Here is a 22,437-nt window from a genome sequence, read left to right on the forward strand (position 1 = left end):
AAATCCTAGGAAAAGCCCTGAGCCCTGAATTAACTAACTCCAAATCTTGGTTTAAAAACTTATGGCTTGGCCGTTTCGTAGATTGAAGACATAAACTTAACGTCTTACCATACCGTCTAGACGGTCCGATGGGCTTATTTACAATAGAAAATTAAGTCACAGGTGTTTAATATTATGACTATGCCATACAATGCAAATAGATCTCTTTTGAACTACGATTAACTATCATAACTATATTTTTTTGCTTGCATGTTACCGATGCTTGCGCATCACACTCAAAGCTAAGTGTAATCAAATTTTTGCTCACAAGTTTATGAATATAATTAAATAGTTTGACTTTCTTCCTATAGCATCTTAGTTATTTTACCGACATTAAAAACAAGGACATTCTCAACTCCTCGGATTTTTCTTACTATGCGGATTAGGTACAAAATAAAACAACAGAAAAAAATAAAATTATTTAGTAAGTATAATTGTTTACAACATGATCAGATGAATAACAGATTCACGTATTGATATGTACCATTTTAATTATACATAATAAATCGCCAACAAGCATTAGGTACGCAATTATTTATCTATTTTAGGCTAGAAGGCAAAAAGCAACAACGCGATCACAAGCAACAATTAATAGGTGCAGTGATATGCTACAATAATTAATAAGCTACATATGCAAAAAATACTTAACATAGCGTATATCATACATATTACAGATCTAATGAGTACAATTTTTCCATTGGTATTTTGTAGGACAAGTCCGTATTTATCTTGCTTTCCCAACTAGCTGACTGAAATTTACTGGAGCTAATTAAAATAAAAGCAAGATAAATACGAACTTTGCCGACAAAATACGACGGCATAACATTATTCACTGCACCCGTAGTCAACACTGACCACAAAAGAAAATAGAGTACCTACTCCTAAAAATTAATGGTGGGAATATAAATATCACATTTAGGGGCTGTTTCACCAACCATTGATTAATTTCATTTGACGGATAAATGTGATGCCGTCTCCGTCTATTAGAACAAAACACACAGAGACGGCATCACATTTATCCGTCAAATAAATTTAATCAATGGATGGTGAAACATGGGGGTTAGAGTATTAAAAATATACAAAACGACTTAAAGACAAACACTATCTGGTTATTTTTCATCGGAATTTTCGATACAAAATGTAGTCTCGCCTAAGACGAGACACTTTGAACATCGTCTAATGTACGATAGCATTTGTCAACCACAATAAATGTTTTCATCCTGAAAAACATTAACAGGGTTGAAACTAACCTAATCAAGTGCTTCAATAATCCGAATAGATTTTTAAACACTCTGTATACACAGCATTCGAAACATGAACGGTGTTGCCGCAATAGTGTTGTGCTAACACATAAACAAATCTCACTAAGGGTTTACCCACATTTATCGACACTGAATCGGCTTTAGCCGACTACAAAACACTTTATGTCCCCGCAATAAGAGCAAAAAGACACGCGAAAAGACGTGGACCGACGGGAAAAAGTCATTTTCGCAGTTATTGCGAGAACATGTCCGAATAAACAATCAAACAGATATCTGCTATATAAAACATCAGGAGCTTTTCATAGAGAACCGGCCTTAAATAGATTTAGCATTAATTGCATCAAATTACTATGTATAACGATAACCAATGTCAAATGGTTAGGTTTTCTGAAAGCAGAAATTAACTTAAAATACTTGTTAAATGTACGTAGTCAAATGCATTATCTGCCACAGCGGGGCGTGCAAAAATATCTGACACGTTCTACCGGCCCTAGAAATAGGGCTGTGTCAGATATTTATGCACGCTTTGTTGTGTCAAATATTAGTGCTGGTGATTGTAAGTAGTAAATTTCACCCTTGCTGTTTTACTGTTTTAGCAAGACTTATCTTGCCAATTTCTATGCAAAAACATAACACACGAGAAAACTGTTCGATTTATGAAATTGAGATTTTGGGGGAACAGACAGAAGACCTAAAACAAATCCATACATATTATAAATGTGAAAGTGTGTGTGTTTGCCTGTTTGTTCGTCTTTCACGTCGAAACGAACTGACATGATTTTTGGCATAGAGATAGTTTATGGGCCAGGAGGCTACTTTTTATCCCGGAAAAATGCACAGTTCCCGAGGGAATCAAGGCTCGGAACCGGTTTATTAAATAGCGGTAAATACCGATTTATTTCGTTTTAACTCCGAACTTTCATAAGAACGCGAGCGTTTTTAAGAACTTTTATTCAACGAGTGACAGTTGGCCGGCCGGCGGCGGGCGGCGACGTTTATCCGGCGCCGGAGTAAACCGGTTTTTATTGTTCTAAACCGGTTAATCTGACAAGAACTTTATGGAAATGTTCCCTTAAAAACCGGTTTAAAAATAACGGTTTCGCGAACGAAACCAAAATGCTAAGGTTTTGCGCCAAGTACATGATAACGGTTTGGAAATTTAACCGGTATCCGAGACTTGGATGGAATAGCGCGCGATAACCTAATTCCACGCAGACGAAATCGCGGGCAAAAACTAGCACCCAGATAAATAAACCGGAGATATGAAAGCTGGTTTGACACTGATTATCGTTATAGTACCTAACGTGGTGCAACCAACACTAACTTAATTCAACACAATAAAACTGTGCCGTTAAAGATTTCTTTGCAAATAATACAAAAAAATATTGACTTAGTAGGTCTAGACATTAGAACAACTAATGCAGCTTAATTTTTACATTAGTTAAAATCACGTTACAAGGGTATCCTAATTTGTACTTTAGTACAGTGGTGTACATTAGCAGTTAAAAGGTTAAGTAGTAGAAAGTATACTAGAATTCTGATCATCCTTTGGTTCAGGGTCATAGTACTTGTTGAGATTGACCATAGTAAGCAGCTCGACCAAATGTCTCTGGTAACCGCACTCCATCAACTTCGTGATAACTTTGTGCAAATATTTGGCGAGCTTCTCAAACAAATGGAACAACTCGTCGAGTTGCGCGAAGTTCGAGTGAGTGAAGTGACCGCCTGCTTCCTTTTGATTCCATTTACTGAAAGTCCAAATTATATATAATATATATCTTGTACTGTACATTTCGTAAAGTGCGAATACATGACTTCAAAATATATAATCATCTTCTGCCGGAAGACGTCCATTGTCTCTTAGAACACCATAATTTAGCAAAAGGATTGCTTATTTACATCGGATTTCTCACCCATCGAATTAGAATAAAAGTTAAAAATAAAAAATGATTTATTTCAGACCACAGTCATATAGGATAGGGATTCGTATTGTTTTAGAAACTCTCTCTTTCTTAAAAATGCTGCGTCCTTCCGAGTTTCATAATCTTAGTGCTATATTGTATTTATTGACATGTGACTTGCATATAATAAATAAATAAATATAGTCCATAGCATTGTTAGTAACAAAATAACCTTATGTAACTATGTCAGTAACTAAATAAATAAAACTTACCCAGCCTTCAGAACTCGACTAAACTTCAAGATAACCGTAAAGATGTCGTTTAAAAGTTTCATAACCGGTGTCGATCTGTTGTTCAACAGACACCTGAACAGAATCTTCTTGATGTACAGAACGTGGCATTCATACAAGTCGTCTAGAGTCCTTGCTTTCTTTAGATCATTTTCGAACTCCGTCCACGACGTCAGTATGCAGGTTGTTACTATATAGTTGTCTAACGCCCTTATTAGAGAGGCCATTATGTGCCTGTAGATTTGTACGGATATATATTGAGGTGACCGTAGCAGTTGTCTAGATTGCTTCGCTGCTACTTTTACTACTAGCTTCAGTTCCTGCAAAAACATAGATTGTTTGTTTGTTTATATTCTTTATTGTACAAAAAGGAAAAACAAAAATAAAACAATGAGTAAATAGTAAATTAAAACAATGAGTTACTAATTGTACTTTACTGTTTAATTGCCACTAATACCTTTTTCAACAAGCAGCCGTAATTTCGGAATAAAAGTATATGTTGTTATACATATAGTATGATACGTCCTTCCTATTTGCTACACTAATGTCAGAAAAAAGAGTCCCATTCAGCAAAATTTTAGTTTAGATTATTTCTTTAGTAAGATAAACATAATACAATTGTTACCTGAAAATCTTCTCCAAGGACCCAAAATATCCTCCTCATTTTGATCAAGAACTGAAACACCTTAGCGTACCGCAGTAAGGCCTCTTGTGACATTATGATGTTCAGAGGCCAAGACACCGTGTAGGTCAACGAAAGACATTGTAACACGTCCGGGGAGCTATGCTGAAAGCTTAGAGGCGACTCCGTGATCGTGAACGATAGGTTTTCCGAGAATTTGTGAACATCTGCAAAGGAAAAGAGATTTAACGGATTAATTTCTGGCATTATTTCTGATCTTCCGCCAACTACGCTCAATGCCTCATATAAGGGTTTACTGAATTTTCACCCAGTGTCTTTGGTGGAACTTTTAAGAAATTTAAAAGATGTACACTAAGTAAAAAAGGCACACAAATAAATATATTTGTTAAATCAAGCCTTACGTGCAATCGAAGATCCAAGCGCTTTATCCAAAATATTGTGCAGCGTTGAAAAATTTAACAATTCCTGCGGGTTCAACGTTTTGACCAACTTCGAGAACAGATTTCGACAGATGCTATTCGAAAACTCTCCATCCATTAGAAAGAAATAATCCTTTAAACTTCTGAGATGCTCATACATGTCAAGATTGACGAGGAAGTAAGTTAACATAGCGTTATTAACAACTTCTAGTTGGTACGTGAGAGGCAGCATCACTGATCTTTGCAAGCACGCCGTGAGAGTCGCTATATTATCACAAGTTATACGTTCATGATCATCGTCGGGCCCAAAATGAGACGCAAATATATTCGTATAAGGCTTTTTCTTAACTTCCTCCATTGTAACTGCAGGGTGGGTGTAACACGAAACAGTAGCGTCAAAAAACATTTTGCTGCTAAAGTAATCTTTGCTATACTTTTTCATGTCCCTCACACCGAATGGATCAAAATCTTCAAGGCTGTATGTGCCTTCTAGCAAATTAAAGAATGTACGTTTTGATCTGCAATCCTGTAGTTTACAAATAGCAGCATTTTTTACAGGTGAGTCGTCAGACGAATCACCCATATCAGCGGTTTCTTCGTCCACCATTAAAGAAAAGTTGAAACCATCCGAGTTTAAAAAGTCTTTATCATTGCTTGCTTTGGCTGATTCTAAATCTTTGCTGCATTCACTGCGTGGGGTAAATACGTCACTAGTTATGGCTCCTTCAAGGGGAATATCAGCAGTTGTAGGGGTCTCTAAATCCAACTGAAAAAAAAACTTTCTTTAAACTGGCCAAATGCGAATAGTACTCGAGCACTGAGGGTTTCGTGCAGTCAAGGGCAGTATCTACTTAAGTTCATTCAATACAGCCGCTGACAGACAAATTACAGTTTTAAATGTTTTTCTCAAGACCAACCCACGTTTGAATTTTTATTATTTGTTATTATCATTGCGAGTTTGAAACTTTTATGTTTAAACGAGATAGAGATACAATGAAAACAAAAATAACACGGTTCTGGTATGGGGGCCCCCTTAGTGTTTCATTTCATTGAATTTTTATTATTTGTTATTGTACCTAGCGGCAGTAGAAATATGCTTTTTTTTATTTCAGCTGTCTATTAAGACGGCTAGACGGACTGCGTACCGATAGAAATAAGGTTTCGTTTGTTACTTTTGGGTTTTTGATTAAAATCGTGTAAAAACTGTTAAAATGTTTATATTTATAGTAGTGTTTCTAAAAAGTACGCTGACAAAACTAGCTATAACAAAATGAAAAACCCAAGTTACCTGTGGGAATAACTCTCCTGGTGTCACAGCATTGTTAGGCGTCGTTATATTGTAAGTAGCCATCGATGTTTCACTATAGGGCTTCAAATTCAACGTCAGACCAGCCCTTTCTCTTTTAACTTCATGTCTTGGACTTGATTGTAAAGACTGGGTCTCAAAATCTGACCCTAGGACCTTTTGTTTGTTCGTAACAGCTTCTTCTTGTGCTCTATTTGCTGGAGCGTTTCTCTTTATAATTTCAGGGGGTAGATTATACTCAACACCAAGAATTTTCTGTTTGTTTAATAATGCCTGCTTCTGAGCATCAGTTCTTGGCTCTGGTGCCACGTGCTTTTCTTCGGGTTTAATTATATCCAACTCTGCTCCAAGAACCTTCAATTTATTTCGTCTCGCTTGAGCAAAAGGCGTATCTAAATTATTTTCTTCGTCGATCAACTCTGAATTAGGAATATGCTTTACACGATTGTTTTCATTATCGGTTTGTCCGAATTCATGTGCCATTACTTTTTGCTTGTTCTTCAAAGCTTCTTCTTTTCTACTGTAAAACTGTTCATTGTCATACAGACCATCAAGATTACTGCCAATAATGTCGCTTGAAGATTTGCTTTCTTTTTCCAGACTGCGATCAGTAAGAATGTTACCTTGAGCATCAAGCGGCTTTTTATTATCACATTCAGTATCTTCAGTCTTTCTTACGCCAAATATGCTTTTGGCAGCATTACAGATAGCGCTAAAGACATCAGTAGATGTATGAGCTTTCGTTTTGTTGTTGTCGAATTCTGATACTGGTGCTGGTTGGTCTGACAGATCTGTCATGACGATTGAAGATGTTGACTCTATCATTTGTTCGCACAGTCCACTTTGGCCAGTAGCAACTGTGTATTCACTAGGAGTAGGAAGAATGAAATCGTGAACTTGTACTACTTCTTCAGTTATTTCGCTATCGCTTGATTTCAACTCTTCAGCATCTGTTTTGGTCTCATTCTGTTGGTGTTCGAGTTCCAATTTCTCCCTCTTGAGATTTCGTTCCTCGGTGGAGAGAAGTTGCATTCTCGACTGGTCCAACTGCAATCTTTTTATTTTCCACTCTGTGTGGATTTTGCTCTTCTCCACCTCTATATTCAGCTTTGAATAGTATTCCATTATTTTGTTTCTGTAGATTAACAAAGACACAACACATATTATTGATATACTGAGCGGCAAAAAATCTGGCCCTCAATATGCGGAATCGGTAATTTTGTAGGAAGGGTGGGCCAAATTTTGTGCCGCTGAGTATATTTTGCAACATTTTGTCTAAATAAAGTTTCTACTAATTTTACATTCTTAAGAAAACTTGCTTGCGAGACTACGACTTGAGAAATGTTTCATGAGTAGTACACTAATAATGCATGCAAGTAGTAATGCACTTTGTACCTACTCTGCATACGGCTTATTATATACATTTGTTTCATCTATTTCATGACATCATACCTTTCGTCATCCCGTAGTTTAGCGTCAAGCTCATCAGTCGCCTTTTCTACCTCCTTCTCCGCCCTGAACCTATTCCGCTCACGCTGCCGAGCCCTCGACTTAGCCTCCTTAGCTTCCAACATGGCCGCTTCTAGCACTTTCAGCGAGTGTTGCTTTTCCGCCACTATCAGTTGCGCTAGACGTTTGCGCTCGGCTGAAATGGAGTGTATTATTTTATTATTTACAATAAAATTAGGCTACGATGAGTCAATAACACCTTATATTTAGACTTTCTAAGCATGACAATGGGTGCACCTTGCTAATCCGCAAATAAATATGCTAGACAGCTAGGTACGTCTACAGGACACACATAATCTTCATGCACATTTGTTACAAAGACCCAATATCACTAATACCACTCAAGACACTAAAGCGTTACAAACTTTATGTCCCTACGTGTTTGTTCCCAAAGCTGAAACATATATACCGAGCACGACCTTTCCTTATCACGAAGAGTAATAATTTACTAACTAGTAAGCATAAAAACTCCAAAATACAGTCGAATACTGAACACTGAATCACGTACAGTAAAGGGCAAAGATATCGACACGGCCAAAGTTGCAAAAATATGTATACACGGCCTTAATGTTAAGTGCATAAAGTCGTGTATACATATTTTTGTAACTTTGGATGTGTCGATATCTTTGCCCTTAACTGTACCAGGGTAGAAACTTTTTCATGATTAATATCGCTATGCTTCTTTTGGTAGATGTTATGAGATGTGTACTTGACATTAGTAGCACAAAGGTTCCACTCTGGTGTTTTAGTTTCCTCAACTGTTCTCAAATTCTTTTTCTCTACGAAATAAAACCGTTTATGTAAACTCACCAACAATCTTCTCCATGGTTTCAGCCTGTTTCAACGACGCCATTTCAGTAAAGGCTTTCTTCTCGGCCTCCCTCTTCAACAATATCTGGTCGAATGTGACAGGCTCGCCGCTCACGAAGAGGCAGCGTGTCCTATAGACGTCTAACAGCTGCTGTTGCCGCTCCAAGCCTTCGAAGCTTGAACAACATTTGATTGAGGGGTGGTCTGATGATATTAGGAGGATAAGAGGGTCCTGAAACACGTAAATTACAATATAGTAGTGTAGAGGTTCTAGAGAGTAGAGCAGAAGATGAGAGATTGCTGTTCTCTAGACCGGATATCATACAAGGACCACTGTTCCGACATGTGTTAGAAAGAGAACAAAAATTGCAAAGTAAACTGCAGGAGCATTTTTGTTTTTCCACCTGTTTTCACCTATGTTTGACAAATCAACGTATTTGAATTATGTTTTTTTTTTTTAATTTTTGTTCACTTCTGTAGTAGACCACTACTTGGTGTGCATTTATAAATGAAAATCAAGTATATTAATATCGTACAGCTGGTCGTTTAAAGACCTCTTTAACTAAAGAATACTCTGGTCCTGAGTTTATCGTCGATATCACAATTCTAGGACTCTAGGTCAAAGAGTTCACGAGTCCTTTGTACCATTATTTTTTGCAAAAAGACGCTTCAAAATTAAAATAACAATACACAATTACCTGAGGGTTTATTGGACGCAATTACTCAACATATTACATTAAGTTACAAAATTTTATAACCGTTTTTAAACTAATTCAACTTACGTTTGGATTACACAGTTTCAGCAACCTCAGGGACTTGCCACAGAGCAAAATCAGCTTGGCTAAAACCCTTAAAAACTCCGGTACGGCCACACTCTGCGTTATGTGGAAACCTTTGTCCCAGTAGCGTTTAGAGCGGCTATTGACGTACTGAGTGTCCTTTCTTATGAAGAATTCGTTGTACCAATCATCTAGCTCGCCTTCAAAAATGAATCGTTCGATAAATCTGTAAATTTATATGTCATATTATGGACATAGTAAAGCCGCCGTTTGAGATTTTAAGTAAAAACAAAATAACGACGATATGGTATTACGATATCCAAATAAGATCGAATCATAGAGAATAGGGTGGTAAAAAACCTTCCGATTTAGTTACTATACTTATTGCTACATTAAACTGAATAAAAAATCTCTACGATAGCGATAACTGGTTTTAATTATAAACCAGTTAAATTATTTATTATATTAGAATTTGAAAGTTAATATCGATAAGGAAAAGTTGATATTTACTGAGACGTGTGCCTTGAAGTGCAACGGATAACTTAAATCATTATTTTCAAGTAAGATTAGATATTTTATGTATTATCTTAAAATAGGACTTTCTTCACCTGAAATACACTTTGCATACTGAAAAAAGCGCGGTGAACATCGTAGGGGCCGTCTTGTAGTGCGTGACTAGAGATATCTCATTAAAAAGATACGACATCAACTCAGCACCATGTGGAATTGTTTCTTTAGAATCTAAAAATAGAAATGTACAATTATGTACAACACAACAAAACAAGCGAAAGCAAGACGAAATTTCATGAAAAAACCTAAAAACTTACAAGATCATACAAACGTTAGTGCCTAAAAGGGTAAAACTGTGATTCTCTACAGGTAACGAAAAGTTACATTGCATTTGTGTTTTAGAAGGCTAGTGTTATAAAAAATTGCAATTAGTCTGTTTTTTTTACACCTCACGAGCGGAAAGGACATAGTAGATCCCGCTTCTGATTTTAGGAATCAGAAGCAAAGGCCAATTTTAACCAAAAATTATTATAAATTAGTGAAATTACAAAGTAACACAATGTATCGTCCATACTAAACTACACCACTACCACCACATCCTAGTCACCGAATCCGAATGCCCGAGATGAGGTCCCCGCGACCTCTCCCCTTACCCTGCTCCGGTCCTGTGCCATCCCAACTCGGCCCAAGGTTGCTGACTTCGACTCCTTACAAATGAATATAGCCCGCTTACCTTGTAATTGTAATGTAACTTTTTTTTCTGTGTGTACCAATCTCTGTATCGCTTATTATTTGTGGTGTATAATAACGCATTCACTGCCACCGACGCATATATACGTTTTTGGAACTTCTCCCCAGTGCCGCTGTCATAATTATTCATACATTTTGAACGCATATATGCGTCGGTGGCACCTGTGGTCAGTCAAGTCAAGTCAGGTGGCAGTGAATGCGTTAAAGAGTCATGTATTGTGGCCCGTTACAGTTCATTATGACGAAATGCCGTATGATATGACACTTAAGCACGGCACACTACAAGGTTGGATGAGAGGAAAAAAACACCCCCACTTTACGTCTATGGGAGGAACTCTATTTTTTTGCATATTTTATTGCTCCATTTTGTCGGCATAGTTAACATATATATTCGTGCAAAATTACAGCTATCTAGCGTTGATAGTCCCTGAGCAAAGCCGCGGACGGACCGACAGAATATATTTTTTTTTACCCAGGAAAATACCCAATTGCCAGGGGCAAACAATTACTTGCACTAGACTACTGCACATATATGTACATACGTCTATGTTCACACCTACCTTGATTAATCACCTTATAGATGGATGCGATAGTTTCAATTTCGTATTTCAACGGCTCCATGTGATACAATATTTGCAGTAACGTCGGTAAGCAGTCGCTATGCTGCGGTTTGCCCGTACATTCCTCGTAAATTTCTGTAGCAGCCAATCTGAACCCTAGTAGGTATCTCCTTACTACATCTCTGGCAGCCTGGAAGTCATTCAATGGATCAGATGTAGGATCGGACAGAAAATTTTCACAAGATCAAAGATTTAGAACTTTAGATATAGCCTTCGCAGCGAAAAAGTGAAGTATTAGTATACGGCGCAGTACTGAAAAAGTAGTGCCATCTCTTTCTCTCTTACTATAGGGCCCTCGCCCGCGGCGACTTTTTGTAGCGATGTTGTCGCGCGTTTTGTAAATGCTCGACAGCATCACTACTAACGCTCGTTAGTCGCATTGGCAACGCGCTACAGCATCGCGACTGTATCGATGCAAACGCGCGACGGTTTCGGACGACATCGTGGAGAGAATGGAGGGAGGGTATGAAGGGGAAGAGGGTGAAGCGCTACAGTAGCGCGTTTTCATCGCGACTGAATCGTGGTTATGTGGGCGAGGGTACACAGCTAGCGACCGCATCGCGACTGTATCTATGCCAACGCGCGACAGCATCGCTACTGCATCGCTACAAAGTCGCCGTGGGCGAGCGGCCATAAGCCTGCGTTTGAGCGGGAAAGTACAGTCACCAGCACCAATATCTGACACAACAAGCGTGCATAAATATCTGATACGACTCTATTTCTAGGGCCGAAAGGACGTGTCAGATATTTTTGCACGCTCCGCTGTGGCAGATATTAATGCTGGTGACTGTACGAGGATACGTTACGAGGAATGTTTGTTATGAACCAATAGAAACGCTTCATTTACCTATCCTCGCTCCGCCGAGCTGTTTCCACTAGAGTCGCGCTGAGCGAGGATACGTAACTGAAGTGTTTCTATTGGTTCATGATGACACATTCCTCGTAATACATCCCCGCACATCTCTGGTGGAACACGAATTTTCTCTTAAAATAAGTTAAAGTAATACAAAGCTAAGAAATAAAACCCGGGCAAGTGCGAGTCGGACTCGCGCACCGAGGGTTCCGCACACATTTACAGGTATGTAAGTAAACGGGAATCGTATCTTGAAGACATTTCTCGCTTTTTCCGAGTGATTTAATACATCCAGTGTATGCAGAGCCGTACTCTTAAGCAAAATGTACACAGTGTGGGGTCAGATTATATTGGTCATTGATATTTACAGACAGACATAAAAAATCAAGATTTTCAGACGTTTCTAGTTGGTTGTACTATAATAGCTACCTTCATACCAAATTTCAAGATTCTGAGTTCATGGGAAGTACCCTGTAGGTTTTGATTCCCTTGAGAGTTTCGAAAATTTGCGGAAATTTGCAGCATAAACGGCTGCATCTTTTGATTGCGTTGACTTAGAAGTTTTTTAATTTTTTCACAGCTCCAAGGGACAGTAGACTTCACTTCAGTATTTGATTTGATATAAATTTCAGCTTGATACCTCCATGCGTTCCCGAGAAAAAAGGTCTTGCCCGACAGGACGGACAAACAGACAGACAGACGGACAAAAAGTGATCCTATAAGGGTTCCGTTTTTTCCTTTTGAGCTACGGAAGGTGACAAAGCTATCGGAAATTAAGAAGAACATGGTGTATGTGTACTGTGTCGAAATTATATTTTTTATCAAAAAAAAGATATACCTACCTCAAATACAAGTCCTTTAGTGCGGAAATGGTCTTCAACAGAATGATTAAAAGCAAACTGGTACAATCTTTTGTAGTAGGTGCCAATGAGCAGTAAATCCGTCACATAACCTTTGATATGCTGCATGGATATGCCTTCAAGGACCAGGTTCTCTTTTAAGAAGAAACAGTTGTAGTCCTGGCTGAATGGGAACGAGCTTGTTTCTATGCCAACTGCAAAAAAAACGCTTTTACAAATATTTACAAATGCGAAAGTTTTGTGTGTATGTGCATGTGTTTGCTACTTCTTCACTCTAAAACGGCTAGACTTATTTGGATGAAATTTGGTACAGAGATACATATGAATATGGATAGTTTTTATCCCAGAATATTGCATAGTTCCCGCAGAATAGCGATATACGAATTCTTGACAGATGAACTCGTGAGCAAAAGCTAGTCTTAACGTAAAACATACTTACTAATCAAATACATAATGTGCCTTATAAACTGCCTTTCCGGAATGATATCCAGAGTGCAGAGTTGGCTGCTGTAAATGCGACGCCACAGGCCCACTTCTCTCGATGACGTGGCTATGAGCTGCCTTTGTCTTACAAGAGGCATTTTTGCTGAAAAATCAAACATGGTGTAAGTATGTTTTCTAGGTAAATTTTCAGCGTTTTGTGGATTTTTTTTTTCTTCATTACAGTTTTGGCAAGTATTATTGAAACAAATAATGTTCAGGGTTATTTTTTATGAAAACTAAGGACAATACCAATGCTAAATAAATCTAGCATGATCAAAGTTCTTACAACATGTCCTTTCACTGTGCTAACGTGTTTGTTTGAAATACTTACAGACCACCTCCCATATATCTTCAGGGATGTCTTTGTCTACCTGGCTGGCTAGCTCCCAAATGTCAACTGATTCATCGGTTTTAGCTCGGAACATCTCCTTCATAACAGGTTTAACATCTGTACTAGCTAAGGATATCTGAAACATACAAGTGAAATTATTCTTCAACAATTAGGAAGTTTGCAAATTGGCTGTCTTTATCTAGAACAGTAGCCCTGGGGTAGAGAAAGAGGAGCGTCACTTTAGGCACCAGATGGCAAGGGGCGCCATTTTCCAGTTTCTATTGTCAAATAAAATGATGATAGGGCCTTTTGAGATGCGGGAAAGCTGTGTAGACAATTTCGCTCCTTGATCCAGGACTACAGCCAGTGCTGATCTGGATGCAGTTAAGTAAATAAAAAAAATTAAAAAAACCTTTTCTGAAGATTAATACTTACTTTGACATTAGCGTTTATGCTACCTTTGTTAGGTATCTGGATATCTCTCTGACTGGTCAGTCTCGGAAAGTTTAGTATATTGGTCTCAGAATACGGAGAAACATGAGTGGATGTCAGAGATGAAAGTGACATTGGACTGAGAAAAGTTTTGAGTTCTTCAGTTGTTTGCGAATTTGAGCTGCCTGGAATAACTGAAAAACACAATAAATTAATACAACTTATAACTATTTGAGCATGATTTGGTAACTTTATACAAATCTCAGTTAATTGTGGTTGCATTGTTTATATCAATATCTGAAAAAGTATGAAACTTTCCTTAAGGTCAAATTTACTTTATCTAATAGATTATGAGTTGATCTATCAAACTTAAGTTTCTAACTAAAACCTTTATAGTTCATAGATTATGGACCTCCAGAACATAACATCCATAATAGTTAGTTTTGGTGTTGGTTTTTAGTAACAACCTGTATAGGTACTTATATCAGTAACTTACATGATTTTGAATGAAAACTTTCCACTATATAATCAGTAGGAGCCCGTGATTTCTGTTCATCATATGCTGTTACTTGACACTTTAAAGAGAATGGCAACACAAACACATGAGATGGATAATAGTGATACGGTTCTGGGGACCCGAAGGATTCTCGTTCAGGCTTTGGAAGCATCTCATCAAGGCGGCCAAATGTAAATGGATTCTGAAAATGATGAAATAGTATAAAGCTTGTAGTATGTGGAAAGTTTAGGTAAATTACCTTTTAATTTACATTCTGGTATGCCAATTTTAATCATTAGCATCCAGTGTCTATCGGTGTATGTATATGTTAATAGAAATCTCCGAAAAATTTAGCTTAAAAAAAATTAACTATCTTGTGATATATATACTTACCCTAAACATCTCATGGGATAAATCTTCTTTAACAAAATTCTTCAGACTTATAAGTAACCGCAATATTTTCATAATATCATCTTTCTTCTCACCAAAGTCTGTGCTTTTCATTTTTGTAATAACTTTCTTCAACTCTACTGCGCGTTTATGTTCAGCGATGTTCTTAACATTTTGTTGAGATATAAAATAAAAGGACCATAAGTCCGAGATAGGTTCTACTTTTTGTTCGGGTGTTTTTTCGGTAGATTTTTTCAAAATTATGCCATATGAATGTGATCTCATTCTGGTAGTAAGCAGTTTCTGTGAAATCTTGTTGTGTTTGCAATATTGAGATGCCGTTTTCGAGCAAAGTTCCGTAAGAAGTTGAAACACTCCATCCTCTTTTTGGTCCAGCGGCGGTGCCATTTTTGTAAAATTGTGCTGTAATAACTACATTCACAGTCTTATATAAATTATTTATCTTAACAATAATGTATTCATTGCCATCGTAACAAACAAGACGAACAAACAAACACACAAAATCTAATTTTGTTATTTTTTTGTTTGTACTTTTGAATGAACTGACATGTGTCTACCCCTGTCACTGTCAGGTCAGCAGGGCTACTACGAAACTCGAAACTCGATGTTCGCATCGTACCGTCCCTCTCGCTCTCGTATTAAATAGTGTAAGTGTAAGAGGAACCGCACGACACGAACTTCGAGTTTAGAGTTTAGTAGTAGCCCTGCGACACGAGAACAATATAGAATTTTGTGATCACTGTTCACTGTTAAGATTAATCGCCGCATAAAACACAATATCAAAATTATAATTCAACTAGCCAAAGCAGCAAAATGCCAAAATTGACAAGATTTCATATTTCTAAGACTATAATTTTATTCGTTCTCTGTATTCTGGTTGGAAAGAGAAAGACGCTTATATTTTTAAATTTGCTACGATTATTAATTAAGGGCATAACTCCAAAACTACTACATAATAGATCCATTACTTTTGTCTTGTCTCTATTAAAAAAAAGGTCACGGAAATCTGACGTAGAAGTTGTCAAAATTACGAGAGCTCCTTTTTCTGGTGAAAAAGGCAAAGGAATCATATCTATTCTGTGGTAGTGTTGGCAAATTCAGATATTATTATTTTTTTTTGTATTTTTTTAAATATGGAGAAATAAATTATAATAAATATTTTCCCATATTCAGGAGGCAAAACTTTGGTGTTAAAAAAATGAAATCTTGTCAATTATATATCGTCTAGATCCGCCATGTTCGAATGCTACAAATCCTTTACAAGTCAAATCGATGTGCATATGTGAAGTGAATTTTTTGATGATGAGATCACAGACTACTAAGAGATACTAACGTATGATGAGATGATGTCGGCGTGTTATCGTGCGATGCAAACATGACATTACTGACAGCTGACAGCATAGGATACTCGAGCACGAGCAAGGTCTTCGGTTGAAGTTGAAGGATAACCTTAAAAAATTGAGCACTGAAATTTGTGTATTCATAAATTAAGGTTTTGTTATTCTTCTTGATATAAAAATTAATTAAAATGAATCAAGCGGAAGTTGCGAAATTAGTTTCTAAGTTACGGATAAAAGTTCCTCCCCAACCGCGGAAACTAAGAAATATCCAGGGTCCACAAGGGAGATTGGACAAATTACGTAAAACTGTTACCGGTTTAATAAAACATGAACGAATTGAACTGAATTCTAACAGAGCCGATGAAGCTAGACAGTATGCTGAAAGGGTAAATCTGTGTTGTAAATCATTTATCCAGTTCTAAGGTTTTTAGAGCAGTCTATATTTGTGACGGCTATTTTCACTTTAATGGACTCACAATGTTTGCTAAATAAAACCGAACCCTTTTTTACTATTTTTTTTTCATTACTTTGTCCATTGATCACTTTAGCAATCGTAAGTTTAGTGGATCTAGTGCAAAATTGTTATTGTTGTTAATTAAATTTATTTCAGTTGCTATTTTATTAAAAACTTATATTTGCAGATTGTCATTCAACCAAAAATACATATGTTAATTTTGCCTTTCAGTTGATTCTGTGGCTACTGATATAGTCAAGATCAACTGAAACTATATATATATGTACTTACATGCTAAAGCTGGCAAATCTGTAGTCAGCCAAAAGTAATTAAATGCTCAGGTTTCGGATCAACCAACAATTTTGTTGCTATCGGTTTTGAGTCCATGAAGTCCCAGTATACACAAACAAATCAAAGAAGTGCAAAAGCACCTGGTCAACACTAATGGAAACCAAAGGCCTGGCAGCTATTACTTTCAATGAATTGCCATCCCTTTTAATGACGAATTCCTGCCAGCATCTTGGAGACAATGATATAGGGGCTTTTAGGGTTCCATAGCCAAAATGGCAAAAACGGAACCCTTATAGTTTCGCTATGTCTGTATGTCTATCTGTCTGTCCATGGCTTTGTTCAGGGACTATCAATGCTAGAAAGCTGTAATTTTGCACAAATATTATGTAAAGTATGCGGACAAAATGGTACAATAAAAAATACAAAAAAAATTTTTTTAGTGTACCTCCCATAGGTGTAAAGTGGGGGTGCTTTTATTTTCTTATCCAATATTGTAGTGTGGGGTATTGTTGGATAGGTCTTTTAAAACCATTAGCGGTTTGCTAAAATGATTTTTCGGTTCAGTGATTTGTTTGCAAAGTATTTAACTTTAAAGTGCAAATTTTCATTGAAATCGAGCGTCCCCCCCCCTCTAATTTGAAAAAACTTGAAACGCCCCCCTCTAACGAAAAATTTGAAAAAATTCAGAATGGTAGTAAGTATACTACTATAACTTACAAGAAAAACTATAACAGTTAAGTTTTCTTGAGAATTATTACTAGTTCAAGAGTAAATAGCAGCCTAAGGTATAAAATATACCTAAACTTGGAATATTCCGTACAAAATACGAAATTCTTAGAAAAATATTACATAATTTTACCTGTCTGCTTATCCTCTTTATAATAAATTGTCTTCTCTTCATTAGGTTAGCTGGAAGAGATCCCTTCTTAGGGATAAGCTCGCCTTTGTTCTCCTCTCTGTGTATTTGTATTTTTATTTTTATGTGCAATAAAGAGTTTACATACATCATCATCATCATCATCATCCCAGCCTATATACGTCCCACTGCTGGGCACAGGCCTCCTCTCAGAACAAGAGGGCTTGGGCCGTAGTTCCCACGCGGGCCCAGTGCGGATTGGGAACTTACATACATACATACTTAATTTTTTCGTAATTTCTACGGAACCCTATTTCGGGCGTGTCCGACACGCTCTTGGCCCGTTTTTTAGATTAAGTTAGTTCTGTTTTTAAGTAGGTATTTAATAAAATAAAAAAAGTATATAAGTACTTTTAGATGTGTATTGAAGATGAATTTCCAATAAGTCAGGTATAAATTCCTAACATGTATAGCAACCCTAACCAGAGTACCTTTTTGTTACAGCTCATATCAGAAGCAATAAGACATGGAGACTGCCACAAGCCTACCATGGATATAGCTGACTACTGGCTTCTCGAAAAGGAACTTGTTCACAAACTATTCAAAGTCCTTGTACCAAGATACGAGAACTTTGACAAGTCTTACACCAGAATGCACAAAGCACCAAGAGCAATGAACACCCGCAATCAAGAAAAAGCAGTGTTAGAGCTCCGTGGTAACCCATATCCCAGTCTGACCAACAAACAAGCTAGTAACAGACAACTGATCCAAAATATTTTGCTAGACGCCGCCAAATATGATTACAGACAGTCCAAATATTTGGAAATGGCAGAGAAGATGGGCAAAGCAGAAGACAAAGAAGCAGGCACCAAAGCAGAGGCAGTACTTGAAAGTAATGATAAAAATTAAGTTCTTGTGGATATATTATATTGTATTATTTAGTAAATATTGTAGCAGTAACATTTTTTTATTTAAAAAACCTGAATAGGGAATATTACTGCAATTTTCTGCCACCAGAGTGCAGCACTAGCAAAATCTGTAAACGGTTATTTGAGTATCTTAAATGTTCGTAGGATGCCATAATATCATATTATTTAAATTATTTTTTGGATATACAGCTCTATTGTTACATCGATGTAAAATCATGTTGTTGACAACAACAATTCCAACAATTTCTTTAAAAAAATATGGCTCTGTCCGTCGGAGGACAATTTTGCCAGTGTCTAGTAGTTTTTGCCGTTGTAAATGGTAAAAAAAATCTAGAAAACGAAATATGAGAGGTAATGGTGGATGAACGATGACCAAAAATATCATGTTATTTTGTTACTAATAAATATATCATGATTTCTATACTCTTTGGTCATGCATGATCCGTCATGACAACAAAATATAAAGAGAACAGAAGGTAAAGGTGCAAGTATTGTGAATAAAGAACAATTTTAAATTCTCATCCTCATTGGCTGGCGCGATGGCGCCCTGTCGGAGGCTGAATAGCGCTTTAGACTCTTGCCATGCGCCAAAAAAAAAAAATTGGCTGAACGCAGTAATTCGGCCGAACGGCGCGTACTTATTATAAATTAGTGAATAAATCTTAACCTGATTTTAAATTTTGACCTTGTAAATAAATAGTGTTACTTAATATGAATTATAACACGGACATTTTTTAGTGTAAAAAACATTAAATACAGCGGCTGCGAGTGCTTTATTGAGTGTCGGAGGTTTGTGGATCATAAATTGTTATTTAGTCTTAATGCTGAACAAAAAAATAAACCACGGTCTTAGAGACAATTATTATAATTATCGAAGGTTTTATAAAATCGCAAATTAATAAGTAATTAAACATTAAACAACATAGGGTCACGGGCGTTGCCCCTAGCAACTGACGGCCGTCATCTTGGCAGCCTAGCAATCAAAAACCGTTGAATGAAACACGTTTCTTGTATGACGACTCCCTTTAATTTGTAACTTTATTTTATTTTTAGTATTTGTTGTTGTTGCGGCCACTGTAATACATTACCTGTGAAAATTTCAAGTGCCTAGCTATTACGGCTCAAGAGATAGAGCCCTGTGACAGACGGACAGACAGACAGACAGACCGTTCCGTTGGCACCCTTTGGGTACGAAACCCTAAAAACGATAGCCCTCATTGAAACAACGAAACAACGCAACGCGGCCACTACTCGTCTCGCTCGACGTGTTACCCGCGACCTCAGATTAAATTTGATTATTTGATCTGAGCCCGCGACTGCGGGCTACTATGAAACTCAAAAATTCGTGTCGTGCGGTCCCTCTGACACTTATACTATTTAATACGAGAGCGAGAGGGACGGTACGATACGAACTTCAAGTTTCGTAGAAGCCCTGCTGCTGTACCGCGAGACCCCCTTCGGGGCCGTGTAGAGCGCGCGTTTGCGTGAGTGTGTTCGTTTCGATCGATTTGTTCGTACTTTCCATACTGCTTTAGCTTATATCACAGAATAAGTAATAGTACAACTTATATATATATCATTATCATAGTATATATATTATTATCATGTCATATATATATATATATTGTACTATGATAATGAATGATCTTACTTGCAACGTGCATGGACTAGCGAAACTGCTCTGCCCAATTCCTTCGCCACGTCTCATGCCACTCGTCGAGTGTGTAGCGCAAGCGCAATCATTAGTGGCATTAGCAGCCCGTATTACGTATGTATAAGATAGAACCTTGCTTGACTATACTCCATTTATTTAAAAATTTGCACACGTTTTTAAATGAAACAACGAAACTATTTAAAATTGTGCTAACTTCTATGATAAAAACATACAATACAATACAATACAATAACTCTTTATTGCACACCAACACAGTAAGCAGTACAGGAAACATAAAAACAAAAAACAATGAATGAATACCGCTAATAAATGTTCCTAGGTACATGTAGGTATTTGTAGTCCGTTTGTGATCGAAATACCGAGAAACGTGTGTTACGATTTGACCGTTAATTCAAACCTTAAAGGGCAACACACACAGAGAGCGGGCGCGGGTCGGGTCGTGTCCGCCGCGGGAGCCGCGCGGTTCGTTGTATTCACACAGAGCGCGGGTCGGACCCGCGACGGGCCCGCGGCGGCTATCAATGTTGCCAGTTTAGTGACTTTATCCCTAGAAGTGACGGCTTTTGCTTAAATCTTAGCGACCAAAAAAAAGTTTTGATTAAAAAAATGGTTTATCTGGCGACTTTTGGAGTACAAATGAAAACAGTTCTAGAACCAATAATAAGAATAAGAATAATTTTATTTTCTCAAACATGCTCGGAAATGTATGCGTTAATGTCACGAAATGGAGACATGAAGTTTCTCATTTATGGCTCCCTACCACCTCTCTACATAACTTCTTGGCCTAGGCCATGAAGTATGTATGAAAATCCATTATTGTCCGCTGCTCTAACTTTTAATTTACTTACTAACATTAAACTGACAAAGGAAAAATTACGAACAGCCAACCACCACTACTCTATAAGCATTTGCGATACTGCGATGCGATGCGATGCGAAGCGATGGGATACGATGCGAAGCGATGCGATGCGATGCGAAGCGATGCCAAGCGATGCCAAGCGATGCCAAGCGATGCCAAGCGATGCCACGCGATGCCAAGCGATGCCAAGCGATGCCAAGCTATGCCAAGCGATGCCAAGCGATGCCAAGCGATGCCAAGCGATGCCAAGCGATGCCAAGCGATGCGAAGCGATGCGATGCGATGCGATGCGATGCGATGCGAAGCGAAGCGATGCGAAGCGAAGCGATGCGATGCGAAGCGATGCGATGCGATACGATGCGAAGCGATGCGAAGCGATGCGAAGCGATGCGAAGCGATGCGATGCGATGCGATGCGAAGCGATGCGAAGCGATGCGATGCGAAGCGATGCGAAGCGATGCGAAGCGATGCGAAGCGATGCGAAGCGATGCGAAGCGATGCGAAGCGATGCGAAGCGATGCGAAGCGATGCCAAGCGATGCGAAGCGATGCGAAGCGATGCGAAGCGATGCCAAGCGATGCGAAGCGATGCCAAGCGATGCGAAGCGATGCGAAGCGATGCGAAGCGATGCGAAGCGATGCGAAGCGATGCGAAGCGATGCGAAGCGATGCGAAGCGATGCGAAGCGATGCGAAGCGATGCGAAGCGATGCGAAGCGATGCGAAGCGATGCGAGCGATGCGAAGCGATGCGAAGCGATGCGAAGCGATGCGAACGATGCGAAGCGATGCGAAGCGATGCGAAGCGATGCGAAGCGATGCGAAGCGATGCGAAGCGATGCGAAGCGATGCGAAGCGATGCGAAGCGATGCGAAGCGATGCGAAGCGATGCGAAGCGATGCGATGCGAAGCGATGCGAAGCGATGCGATGCGAAGCGATGCGATGGATGGATGGATGGATGGATGGATGGATGAAATATTTCCTCACATTGTTTGAGAAAAGCACTATACAAGCCTCGGCCAGAAAGGGATTGCTGAACTCGTTTTATCCGGCCTCGTCTACGACTCGGCCGTCTACCCCGAACTCGTCCCTTACTTCATGGCTTCAGGCAATTATACAGTGCCGCGAGATATATGTGGTTAACAAAAAAGTAAATACGACTCCAAAAAATAAAAAAAAATAACAATAAATGGAACCGACTACAAAACCTTCAAATATTTTCCTAGGTGTACTATTAGCTCGAAGTCGGTGCCTCAGCACGAGCCAGCATAAATAATTGAAATAAAAAAACCGACACGCTCTCTTGGCCGGTTCTTGTTTATTACTTCATC

The 22,437-nt window shown here is 38.2% G+C and overlaps 2 protein-coding genes across 2 annotated transcripts; one reads left to right on the forward strand and one right to left on the reverse strand.

Moving 5' to 3' along the window:
* Positions 1 to 446: 446 nt before the first annotated feature.
* On the reverse strand, positions 447 to 15,255 carry Grip163 (gamma-tubulin complex component 6). Its single transcript, XM_074090035.1, has 16 exons — positions 14,687 to 15,255; positions 14,294 to 14,495; positions 13,801 to 13,991; positions 13,366 to 13,501; positions 12,991 to 13,137; positions 12,534 to 12,745; positions 10,779 to 10,968; positions 9,567 to 9,699; positions 8,962 to 9,184; positions 8,180 to 8,411; positions 7,313 to 7,505; positions 5,843 to 6,995; positions 4,537 to 5,320; positions 4,118 to 4,341; positions 3,475 to 3,812; positions 447 to 3,049 (listed from the first exon to the last, which is right to left on the reverse strand). Exons 1-16 carry the CDS (start codon positions 15,089 to 15,091, stop codon positions 2,812 to 2,814), a joined length of 5,001 nt encoding a protein of 1,666 aa, XP_073946136.1. The 5' UTR covers positions 15,092 to 15,255; the 3' UTR covers positions 447 to 2,811.
* Positions 15,256 to 16,095: 840 nt separating this feature from the next.
* mRpL17 (mitochondrial ribosomal protein L17) lies at positions 16,096 to 18,605 on the forward strand. Its single transcript, XM_074090040.1, has 2 exons — positions 16,096 to 16,430; positions 18,150 to 18,605. Exons 1-2 carry the CDS (start codon positions 16,233 to 16,235, stop codon positions 18,552 to 18,554), a joined length of 603 nt encoding a protein of 200 aa, XP_073946141.1. The 5' UTR covers positions 16,096 to 16,232; the 3' UTR covers positions 18,555 to 18,605.
* Positions 18,606 to 22,437: the final 3,832 nt, after the last annotated feature.

The sequence above is a fragment of the Choristoneura fumiferana genome, chromosome 7 (assembly GCF_025370935.1).
Source record: "Choristoneura fumiferana chromosome 7, NRCan_CFum_1, whole genome shotgun sequence".
Classification (NCBI taxonomy): domain Eukaryota; kingdom Metazoa; phylum Arthropoda; class Insecta; order Lepidoptera; family Tortricidae; genus Choristoneura; species Choristoneura fumiferana.